Below are 12911 nucleotides of genomic sequence, written 5' to 3'. Positions count from 1 at the left end.
TGCAGCCTCTCTGTGTCCTCCACACAACCCGCTTTCCCACTAATCTTTGTGTCATCTGCAAATTTTGTTACACTACACTCTGTCCCCTCTTCCAGGTCATCTATGTATATTGTAAACAGTTGTGGTCCCAGCACCGATCCGTGTGGCACATCACTAACCACCGATTTCCAACCAGAAAAGGACCCATTTATCCCGACTCTCTGCTTTCTGTTAGCCAGCCAATTCTCTATCCATGCTAATACATTTCCTCTGACTCCGCGTACCTTTATCTTCTGCAGGTTCTGAGACATTAACGGAAACTTTACCCTTTTTTTCTCGATTAAAATCGAAAAGACTTGCATTTATATAGCGCCTTTCACAACCATTGGACATCTCAAAAAGCTTTACAGCCAATGAAGTACTTTTGGAGTGAGGTCACTGTTGTAATGTGGGAAACGCGGCAGACAATTTGTGCACAGCAAGCTCCCACAATCAGCAATGTGATAATGACGAGATAATCTGGTTTTTTTTGTTATGTTGATTGAGGGATAATTATTGGCCCCAGGGCACCGGGGATAACTCCCCTGCTCCTCTTTGAAATAGTGGCCATGGGATCTTTTATGTCCACCCAAAAGAGCAGACGGGGCCTCGGTTTAACGTCTCATCCGAAAGACGGCACCTCCGACAGTGCGGCGCTCCCTCAGCACTGCACAAGTGGGCCAGCTCAGATTTTTGTGCTCCAGTCCCTGGAGTGGGACTTGAACCCACGACCTTCTGACCCAGAGGCGAGGGAGAGAGAGTGCTGCCCACTGAGCCACAACTGACACTCTCTGACTTGCTGTGTAATCCCAGCACCCACAGTTTGTCCTTCGCGCGTTGTCGTGGGGACCCTGCACTGGGCGGGTTCCCGGGCTGCACTCTAACCTTCCAACTTTTTGTCAGGTCTTATGGCGGAGTGTTCCGGATCAAACTTTACGCCTGCGTTCCACTTCTTGGGACTGCAGATGTTCCCAGTCTTGCAGTAGGGACCCGCGTTGGAAGCTGACGGAAAAGGAGAGAAAAACAGGTGAAGCAACCATGGCAACAGGATACAGCTTCCGACAGATAAGAGGTGTGATGGGCCAATCAGCGCGAGAGCAGCATACTTGATTATTTAATTCTTTATTCGTTCCTGGGATGTGGGCATCGCTGGCCAGGCCAGCATTTATTGCCCATCCCTAACTGCCCCTTGAGAAGGTTGGGGTCCATTATTAAAGAAGCAGTAGCAGGACATTTGGAAAAGCATAATTCAGTCAGGCAGAGTCAGCATGGATTTATGAAGGGGAAGTCATGTTTGACAAATTTGCTGGAATTCGTTGAGGATGTAACAAGCAGGGTGGATAAAGGGGAACCAGTGGATGTGGTGTATTTGGATTTCCAGAAGGCATTTGACAAGGTGCCACATAAAAGGTTACTGCACAAGATAAAAGTTCACCGGTTTGGGGGTAATGGATTAGCATGGATAGAGGATTGGCTAACTAACAAAAAACAGAGAGTCGGGATAAATGGTTCATTCTCGGGTTGGCAAAGATGGGAGGAAAAGCAATGTGTGAGGAGGGCACACAAAAATCTGCAAAAGGACATAGACAGGCTAAGTGAGTGGGCAAAAATTAGGCAGACGGAGTATAATGTTGGAAAGTGTCAGTTGGCAGAAAAAAAATCAAAGAGCAAGTTATTATTTAAATGGAGAAAGATTGCAAAGTGCTGCAGTACAGCGGGACCTGGGGGTACTTGTGCATGAAACACAAAAGGATAGTATGTAGGTACAGCAAGTGATCAGGAAGGCCAAAGGTATCTTGGCCTTTATTGCAAAGGGGATGGAGTATAAAATCGAAGGGTGACATCACAGCAAAGAGGGTAATTGATTTGCTGGTTGAGTGGTGAGTAGTTTTCTTTTTCTTTATCTTTCTTCTTGTTCTTAGTCGTAAGAAACCTTTGGCATTGTTGCCAAGTTAAGTAATTTAAGGGTTAGTCATGGCAGGACAGCCCAGACCGGAGTCATGCTCCTCCTGTGCTATGTGGGAAATCAGGAACGCTTCCAGTGTCCCTGACGACTACATGTGCGGGAAGTGCATCCAGCTGCAGCTCCTGACAGACCGCATTGCGGCACTGGAGCTGCGCATGGATTCACTCTGGAGCATCCGCGATGCTGAGGATGTCGTGAATAGCACGTTTAGTGAGTTGGTCACACCGCAGGTAAAGGTTATACAGGCAGTTAGGAAATGGGTGACCATCAGGCAGAGCAGTGGAAGGAAGGTAGTGCAGGGGTCCCCTGCGGGCATCTCCCTCCAAAACAGATACACCACCATGGGTACTGTTGGGGGAGATGACTCATCAGGGGAAGGCAGCAGCAGCTAAGTCCATGGCACCGCGGGTGGCTCTGCTGCACAGGAGGGCAGGAAAAAGAGTGGGAGAGCAATAGTGATAGGGGATTTAATTGTAAGAGGAATAGATAGGTGTTTCTGCGGCTGCAAACAAGACTCCAGGATGGTATGTTTCCTCCCTGGTGCAAGGATCAAGGATGTCTCGGAGCGGCTGCAGCGCATTCTGGAGGGGGAGGGTGAACAGCCAGTTGTCGTGGTACATATAGGTACCAACGGTATAGGTAAAAAACAGGATGTGGTCCTACAAGCTGAATTTAGGGAGCTAGGAGTTAAATTAAACAGTAGGACCTCAAAGATAGTAATCTCAGGATTGCTACCAGTGCCACGTGCTAGTCAGAGTAGGAATTGCAGGTTAGCTCAGATGAATACGTGGCTTGAGGAATGGTGCAGAATGGAGGGATTCAAATTCCTGGGACATTGGAACCGGTTCTGAGGGAGGGAAGACCAGTACAAACCGGACGGTCTGCACCTGGGCAGGACCGGAACCAATGTCCCAGGGGGAGTTTTTGCTAGTGCTGTTGGGGAGGGATTAAACTAATATGGCAGGGGGATGGGAACCTATGCAGGGAGACAGAGGGAAGTAAAAAGGGGGCAGAAGCTAAAGGTCGGAAGGAGAAAAGCAAGAGTGGAGGACAGAGAAATCAAGGGCAAAAATCAAAAAGGGCCACATTACAACATAATTCTAAAAGGACAAAGAGTGTTAAAAAAAAACAAGCCTGAAGGCTCTGAGTCTCAATGCGAGGAGCATTCGTAATAAGGTGGATGAATTAACTCCGCAGCTGTTAATGGATATGATGTAATTGGGATTACGGAGACATGGCTCCAGGGTGACCAAGGCTGGGAACTCAACATCCAGGGGTATTCAATATTCAGGAAGGATAGACAGGAAGGAAAAGGAGGTGGGGTAGCATTACTGGCAATAGTAAGGAAGGATGTTAGCATGGATGGTGTGGAATCTATGTGGGTAGAGCAGCGAAACACCAAAGGGCAGAAAACGTTAGTGGGAGTTGTGTACAGACCACCAAACAATAGTAGGGAGGTTGGGACAGCATCAAACAGGAAATTAGGGACGCGTGCAATAAGGGTACTGCAGTTATCATGGGTGACTTTAATCTGCGTATTGATTGGGCTAACCAAACTGGTAGCAATACTATGGAGGAGGATTTCCTGCAGTATATAAGGGATGGTTTTCTCGATCAATATGTCGAGGAACCAACTAGAGAACAGGCCATCCTAGACTGGGTCTTATGTAATGAGAGAGGATTAATTAGCAATCTGGTCGTGTGGGGTCCCTTGGGGAAAGTGACCATAATTTGATAGAATTCTTCATTAAGATGGAGAGTGACACAGTTAATTCAGAGATTAGGATCCTGGACTTAAAGAAAGGAAACTTCGATGGTATGAGACGTGAATTGGTGAGGATAGACTGGAGAATGATACTTAAAGGGTTGACGGTGGATATGCAATGGCAGACATTTAAAGATCACATGGATGAAGTACAACAATTGTATATCCTTGTGTGACATAAGAATAAAAAAGGAAAGGTGGCTCAACTGTGGCTAACAAGGGAAATTAGGGAAAGTGTTAAATCCAAGGAAGAGGCATATAAATTGACCAGAAAAAACAGCAAACCTGAGGACTGGGAGAAATTTAGAATTCAGCAGTGGAGGACTAAGGGTTTAATTAAGAGGGGGAAAATAGAGTATGAGTGTAAGCTTGCAGGGAACATAAAAACTGACTGCAAAAGCTTCTATAGATATGTGAAGAGAAAAAGATTAGTGAAGACTAATGTAGCTCCCTTACAGTCAGAATCAGGGGAATTTATAATGGGGAACAAGGAATTGGCAGACCAACTGAATAAATATTTTGGTTCTGTCTTCACTAAGGAAGACACTAATAACTTCCCGAAAATACTAGGGGACCGAGGGTCTAGCGAGAAGGGGGAACTGAGTGAAATCCTTATTAATCAGGAAATGGTGTTAGGGAAATTGAAGGGAGTGAAGGCCGATAAATCCCCAGGGCCTGATAGTCTGCATCCCGGAGTATATAAGGAAATGGCCCTCAAAATAGTGGATGCATTGGTGGTCATTTTCCAATTCTATAGACTCTGGATCAGTTCCTATGGATTGGAGGGTAGCTAATGTAACCCCACTTTTTTTAAAAAGGAGGGAGAGAGAAAACAGGGAATTATAGACCGGTTAGCCTGACATCGGTAGTGGGGAAAATGTTGGAATCAATTATTAAAGATATAATAGCAGCGCATTTGGAAAGCAGTGACAGGATCGGTCCAAGTCAGCATGGATTTATGAAAGGGAAATCATGCTTGACAAATCTTCTGGAATTTTTTGAGGATGTAACTAGTAGAGTGGACAAGGGAGAACCAGTGGATGTGGTGTATTTGGATTTTCAAAAGGCTTTTGACAAGGTCCCACACAAGAGATATGTGTGGGGGTAATGTATTGACGTGGATAGAGAACTGGTTGGCAGACAGGAAGCAAAGAATGGGAATAAACGGGTCCTTTTCAGAATGGCAGGCAGTGACTAGTGGGGTACCACAGGGCTCAGTGCTGGAGCCCCAGCTATTTACAACATACATTAATGATTTAGATGAAGGAATTGAATGTAATATCTCCAAGTTTGCAGATGACACTAAGCTGGGTGGCGGTGTGAGCTGTGAGGAGGATGCTAGGAGGCTGCAGAGGGCCTTGGACAAGTTAGCTGAATGGGCAAATGCATGGCAGATGCAGAATAATGTGGATAAATGTGAGGTTATCCTCTTTGGGGGCAAAAACAGGAAGGCAGATTATTATCTGAATGGTGACAGATTAGTACAAGGGGAGGTGCAATGAGAGCTGGGTGTCATGGTACATCAGTCATTGAAGGTTGGCATGCAGGTACAGCAGGCGGTGAAGGCGGCAAATGGCATGTTGGCCTTCATAGCGAGGGGATTTGAATATAGGAGCAGGGAGGTCTTACTGCAGTTGGAAGACCAAAACTGAACACAATATTCCAGGTGAGGCCTCACCAAGGCTCTGTACAACTGCAGGACCGAGATGAGGAGAAACTTCTTCACTGAGAGAATTGTGAACCTGTGGAATTCTCTACCACAGAAAGTTGTTGAGGCCAGTTCATTAGATATATTCAAAAGGGTGTTAGAAGTGGCCCTTATGGCTAAAGGGATCAGCGGGTATGGAGAGAAAGCAGGAATGGGGTACTGAAGTTGCATGATCAGCCATGATCACATTGAATGGTGGTGCAGGCTCGAAGGGCCGAATGGCCTACTCCTGCACCTACTTTATATGTTTCTATGTAAAAGCAGGGAAGTCTTGCTACAGTTATACAGGGTATTGGTGAGGCCACACCTGGAATACTGCGTGCAGTTTTGGTTTCCATATTTACGAAAGGATATACTTGCTTCAGAGAAGGTTCACTCGGTTAATTCCGGAGATGAGGGGGCTGACTTATGAGGAAAGGTTGAGTAGGTTGGGCCTCGACTCATTGGAATTCAGAAGAATGAGAGGTGATCTTATCGAAACGTATAAGATTATGAGGGGGCTTGACAAGGTGGATGCAGAGAGGATGTTTCCACTGATGGGGGAGACTAGAACTAGAGGGCATGGTCTGAGATGAGAAATTTCTTCTCTCAGAGGGTTGTAAATCTGTGGAATTCGCTGCCTCAGAGAGCTGTGGAAGCTGGGACATTGAATAAATTTAAGACAGAAATAGACAGTTTCTTAAATGATAAGGGGTTATCGGGAGCGGGCAGGGAAATGGAGCTGAGTCCATGATCAGATCAGCCATGATCTTATTGAATGGCGGAGCAGGCTAGAGGGGCTGTGTGGCTGACTCCTGCTCCTATTTCTTATGTTCTTATGTCTGCGCACTAGGTCCGTGCAGCAGAACTGATCAGCAGTCGTCTCGGTTAACCCTTGCCACTGGATAAAGGCCTAGCTCAGTCATGCCACGCACAGGCATCTTCCACCCCCTCAATTAGAGTTCAGGACTGGAACATCGGGTCCTTCATTGAAACATCTGTGAACTGTTCCCTTTTGGTGTGGAAGCAAGTCATCCTCATTCGAGGAACCGCCTCTGAAGATGATGTACTTTGCGATCCAGGATGTACAAGTATTTTCAGTACCTTTCTTTGCTGCCTGACTGGATTTTTTCGTTGGTTTCACAGGAATGGCCTTTGATTTCCCTCCTTTGCGGTTGGACATGTTGTTCAACGCATCTAGAAAACCCTCCGATCGCGAGCATCACTGGAACAGAGAGAATTTACCTCCAGTTAGTCCCCTGGGAAACAGCTGCCCCCATGCTGACTGCACTGCGGCAGACACTGTGAACAGAGATGGTCCCAGAACTGAACAAAAGAGACTCGGAGGCGGAGGAAAAAAGAGGCTGTGGCACGAACTAAACATACGCCCAGGATCGACAGCAGAACACACAGCGACTGCTCAATACATGCAGTCACAACCCAACCACTTCATGACCCAGATGGAACAATGTACGTCCCGTGGGTAACATGTCATGACAATGAATAAATACAACGCCGATGTACACAGCACAAATACTGTCCCAATATACACAGCACAGAAACTGTGCCCGATGTACACAGCACAGAAACCGTGCAATGTACACAGCACAGATACTGTCCCAATATACACAGCACAGATACTGTGCCCAATGTACACAGCACAGATACCGTGCAATGTACACAGCACAGATACCGTGCAATGTACACAGCACAGATACCGTGCAATGTACACAGCACAGATACAAAGAAACATAGAAACATAGAAAATAAGTGCAGGAGTAAGCCATTCAATAAGATCATGGCTGATCATTCACCACAGTACCACTTTCCTGCTTTCACCCCATACCCCTTGAGCCCTTTAGCCATAATGGCCACATCTAACTCCGTGTAATGTACACAGCATAGATACAGTCGCAATGTACACAGCACAGATACTATGCCAATGCACACAGCACAGATACCGTGCTCAATGTACACAGCACAGATACCGTCCAATGTACACAGCAGAGATACCGTGCCCAATGTACACAACACAGATACTGTGCCCAATGTACACAGCAGAGATACTGTGCCCAATGTACACAGCACAGATACTGTGCCCAATGTACACAGCACAGATACCGTGCCCAATGTACACAGCACAGATACCGTGCAATGTACACAGCACAGATACCTTCCAATGTACACAGCAGAGATACCGTCCAATGTACACAACAGATACTGTCCCAATGTACACAGCACAGATACCGTGCCCAATGTACACAGCACATATACCGTGCCCAATGTACACAGCACAGATACCGTGCAATGTACACAGCACAGATACCTTCCAATGTACACAGCAGAGATACCGTCCAATGTACACAACACAGATACTGTCCCAATGTACACAGCACAGATACTGTGCTCAATGTACACAGCACAGATACTGTACCCAATGTACACAGCACAGATACTGTCCCAATGTACACAGCACAGATACCATCCAATGTACACAGCAGATACCGTCCCAATGTACACAGCACAGATACCGTGCCCAATGTACACAGCACAGATGCTGTGCCCAATGTACACAGCACAGATACCGTCCCAATGTACACAGCACAGATACCGTGCCCAATGTACACAGCACAAATACTGTCCCAATGTACACAGCACAGATACCGTGCCCAATGTACACAGCAGATACTGTCCCAATGTACACAGCACAGATACCGTGCCCAATGTGCACAGCACAGATACTGTCCCAATGTACACAGCACAGACACTGCCCCAATGTACACAGCACAGACACTGCCCCAATGTACACAGCACAGACACTGCCCCAATGTACACAGCACAGACACTGCCCCAATGTACACAGCACAGATACTGTGTCCAATGTACACAGCACAGATACTGTGCCCAATGTACACAGCACAGATACTGTGCCCGATGTACACAGCACAGATACCGTCCCAAAGTACACAGCACAGATACCGTGCCCAATGTACACAGCACAGATACTTTCCTAATGTACACAGCACAGATACCGTGCCCAATGTACACAGCACAGATACTGTCCCAATGTACACAGCACAGATACCGTCCCAAAGTACACAGCACAGATACTGTCCCAATGTACACAGCACAGATACTGTCCCAATGTACACAGCACAGATACTGTCCCAATGTACACAGCACAGACACTGCCCCAATGTACACAGCACAGACACTGCCCCAATGTACACAGCACAGACACTGCCCCAATGTACACAGCATAGATACTGTGCCCAATGTACACAGCACAGATACTGTGCCCAATGTACACAGCACAGATACCGTGCCCAATGTACACAGCACAGATACTGTCCCAATGTACACAGCACAAATACCGTCCCAATGTACACAGCACAGATCCTGTCCCAATGTACCACAGCATTGCCCACAGACATCATGCCAAGTGCAGCATGGTACCTCCCACGAATACCATAAAAAGTGTACCCATGTACATTCCACAAATACTTCAGTCTGTGTCTTATTCACATTATCCCTGTCTCACCCTCTCTCTTAATCACATTATCACAGTCTCTCTCTCGCTCTCTCTCTCTCTAATTCCCATTATCCCAGTCCCTCTCTCTCTCTCTCTCTCTCTCTCATTCCCATTATAAAAGTCTCTCTCTCTCTCTTATTCCTATTATCACAGTCCCTCTCTCTCACTCTCTCTCTTATTCCCATTATCAGTCTCTATCTCACCCTCGCTCTCTCTCTCTCTCTCTCTCTTATTCACATTATCACAGTCCCTCTCTCTCTCTCTCTCTCTCTCTCTCTCTCATTCCCATTATTGCAATCTCTCTCTTTTCATGTCCGGACCAGGGTCAAGCAGGGCTGCGTCATCGCCCCAACCCTCTTCTCAATCTTCCTCGCTGCCATGCTCCACCTCACAGTTGATAAGCTCCCCTCTGGATTGGAACTCAACTACAGAACCAGTGGGAACCTGTTCAACCTTTGCCGTCTCCAGGCCAGGTCCAAGACCACTCCAACCTCTGTCGTCGAGCTACAGTACGCAGACAACGCCTGCGTCTGTGCATACAGAGGCTGAACTCCAGGACGTAGTCGACGTACTTACCGAGGCATATGAAAGCATGGGCCTTACGCTAAACATCAGTAAAACAAATGTCCTCCACCAGCCTGTCCTCGCCGCACAGCACTGCCCCCCAGTCATCAAGATCCAGGGCGCGGCCCTGGACAACGTGGACCACTTCCCTTATCTCGGGAGCCTCCTATCAAAAAGAGCAGGCATCAACGACGAGATCCAACACCGCCTCCAGTGTACCCGTGCAGCCTTCGGTCGCCTGAGGAAAAGAGTGTTTGAAGGCCAGGCCCTCAAAACTGCCACCAAGCTCATGGTCTACAGGGCTGTAGTAATACCTGCCCTCCTATATGGCTCAGAGACATGGACCATGTACAGTAGACATCTCAAGTCGATGGAGAAATACCACCAATGATGTCTCCGCAAGATCCTATAAATCCCCTGGGAGGACAGACGCACCAACATCAGTGTCCTCGACCAGGCCAACATCCCCAGCATTGAAGCACTGACCACACTTGATCAGCTCCGCTGGACAGACCACATAGTTCGTATGCCAGACAAGAGACTCTCAAAGCAAGCGCTCTACTCGGAACTCCTTCACGGCAAACGAGCTAAAGGTGGGCAGAGGAAACGTTACAGGGACACCCTCAAAGCCTCCCATCGACACCTGGGAGTCCCTGGCCCAAGACCGCCCTAAGTGGAGGAAGTGCATCCAGGAGGGCGCTGAGCACCTCGAGTATCGTCGCCGAGAGCTTGCAGAAACCAAGCGCAGACAGCGGAAAGAACGTGCGGCAAACCAGTCCCACCCACCCCGTCCCTCAATGCGGTTCTTGTATTGGACTGTTCAGTCATAGAAACATAGAAAATAGGTGCAGGAGTAGGCCATTCGGCCCTTCGAGCCTGCACCACCATTCAACGAGTTCATGGCTGAATATGCAACTTCAGTACCCCATTCCTGCTTTCTCGCCATACTCCTTGATCCCCCGAGTAGTAAGGACTACATCTAACTCCTTTTTGAATTGCAAAGGTTAATGTGCAAAGTTAAAGCATATCGGATTGGGGGTAGTGTGCTGACGTGGATTGAGAACTGGTTGTCAGACAGGAAGCAAAGAGTAGGAGTAAATGGGGACTTTTCAGAATGGCAGGCAGTGACTAGTGGGGTACTGCAAGGTTCTGTGCTGGGGCCCCAGCTATTTGCATTGAACATTAATGATTTAGACGAGGGGATTAAATGTAGTATCTCCAAATTTGCGGATGACACTAAGTTGGGTGGCAGTGTGAGCTGCGAGGAGGATGCTATGAGGCTGCAGAGTGACTTGGATAGATTAGGTGAGTGGGCAAATGCATGGCAGATGAAGTATAATGTGGATAAATGTGAGGTTATCCACTTTGGTGGTAAAAACAGAGAGACAGACTATTATCTGAATGGTGACAGATTTGGAAAAGGGGAGGTGCAACGAGACCTGGGTGTCATGGTACATCAGTCATTGAAGGTTGGCATGCAGGTACAGCAGGCGGTTAAGAAAGCAAATGGCATGTTGGCCTTCATAGCGAAGGGATTTGAATACAGGGGCAGGGAGGTGTTGCTACAGTTGTACAGGGCCTTGGTGAGGCCACATCTGGAGTACTGTGTACAGTTTTGGTCTCCTAACCTGAGGAAGGACATTCTTGCTATTGAGGGAGTGCAGCGGAGGTTCACCATACTGATTCCAGGGATGGCGGGACTGACATATCAAGAAAGACTGGATCAACTGTATTCATTGGAGTTCAGAAGAATAAGAGGGGATCTCATAGAAACGTTTAAAATTCTGATGGGTTTAGACAGGTTAGATGCAGGAAGAATGTTCCCAATGTTGGGGAAGTCCAGAGCCAGGGGTCACAGTCGAAGGATAAGGGGTAAGCCATTTAGGACCGAGATGAGGAGAAACTTCTTCACCCAGAGAGTGGTGAACCTGTGGAATTCTCTACCACAGAAAGTTGTTGAGGCTAATTCACTAAATATATCTTGTGTGGGACCTTGTCGAAAGCCTTCTGAAAGTCCAAATACACCACATCAACTGGTTCTCCCTTGTCCACTCTCCTGGAAACATGCTCAAAAAATTCCAGAAGATTTGTCAAGCATGATTTCCCTTTCACAAATCCATGCTGACTTGGACCTATCATGTCACCTCTTTCCAAATGCGCTGCTATGATATCCTTAATAATTGATTCCATCATTTTACCCACTACTGATGTCAGGCTGACCGGTCTATAATTCCCTGTTTTCTCTCTCCCTCCTTTTTTAAAAAGTGGGGTTACATTGGCTACCCTCCACTCGATAGGAACTGATCCAGAGTCTTTGGAATGTTGGAAAATGACTGTCAATGCATCCGCTATTTCCAAGGCCACCTCCTTAAGTACTCTGGGATGCAGTCCATCAGGCCCTGGGGATTTATCGGCCTTCAATCCCATCAATTTCCCCAACACAATTTCCCGACTAATAAGGATTTCCCTCAGTTCCTCCTTCTTACTAGACCCTCTGACCCCTTTTATATCCGGAAGGTTGTTTGTGTCCTCCTTAGTGAATACCGAACCAAAGTACTTGTTCAATTGGTCTGCCATTTCTTTGTTCCCCGTTATGACTTCCCCTGATTCTGACTGCAGGGGACCTACGTTTGTCTTTACTAACCTTTTTCTCTTTACATATCGATAGAAACTTTTGCAGTCTGTCTTAATGTTCCCTGCAAGCTTCCTCTCGTACTCTATTTTCCCTACCCTAATCAAACCCTTTATCCTCCTCTGCTGAGTTCTAAATTTCTCCCAGTCCCCGGGTTCACTGCTATTTCTGGCCAATTTGTATGCCACTTCCTTGGCTTTAATACTATCCCTGATTTCCCTTGATAGCCACCGTTGAGCCACCTTCCCTTTTTTATTTTTACGCCAGACAAGGATGTACAATTGTTGTCGTTCATCCATGCGGTCTCTAAATGTCTGCCATTGCCCATCCACAGTCAACCCCTTAAGTATCATTCACCAATCTATCCTAGCCAATTCACGCCTCATACCTTCAAAGTTACCCTTCTTTAAGTTCTGGACCATGGTCTCTGAATTAACTGTTTCATTCTCCATCCTAATGTAGAATTCCACCATATTATGGTCACTCTTTCCCAAGGGGCCTCGCACAACGAGATTGCTAATTAATCCTCTCTCATTACACAACACCCAGTCTAAGATGGCCTCCCCCCTAGTTGGTTCCTCGACAAATTGGTTTAGAAAACCATCCCTTATGCACTCCAGGAAATCCTCCTCCACCGTATTGCTTCCAGTTTGGTTAGCCCAATCTATATGCATATTAAAGTCACCCATGATAACTGCTGCACCTTTATTGCATGTACCCCAATTTCCTGTTTGATGCCCTCCCCAA

The 12911-nt window shown here is 47.0% G+C and overlaps 1 protein-coding gene across 4 annotated transcripts in view; it reads right to left on the bottom strand.

Annotated features, from left to right (window-relative positions):
• The window catches only part of LOC139264786 (IQ motif and ankyrin repeat domain-containing protein 1-like), a 168917-nt gene that overhangs the window by 135751 nt on the left and 20255 nt on the right, over positions 1–12911 (bottom strand). For all 4 annotated transcript variants that reach the window (XM_070881921.1, XM_070881924.1, XM_070881923.1 and 1 more), the window contains exons 2-3: positions 6541–6661; positions 904–1020 (exon numbers count right to left, since the gene is read on the bottom strand). In XM_070881921.1, coding sequence (XP_070738022.1) covers positions 904–1020; positions 6541–6619 — 196 coding nt within the window. In that variant the 5' untranslated portion in view covers positions 6620–6661. The remainder of the gene's footprint in view (positions 1–903; positions 1021–6540; positions 6662–12911) is intronic.

Source organism: Pristiophorus japonicus, chromosome 5 (genome assembly GCF_044704955.1).
Source record: "Pristiophorus japonicus isolate sPriJap1 chromosome 5, sPriJap1.hap1, whole genome shotgun sequence".
Classification (NCBI taxonomy): domain Eukaryota; kingdom Metazoa; phylum Chordata; class Chondrichthyes; family Pristiophoridae; genus Pristiophorus; species Pristiophorus japonicus.
This window is presented reverse-complemented; position numbering and strand designations above follow the sequence as displayed.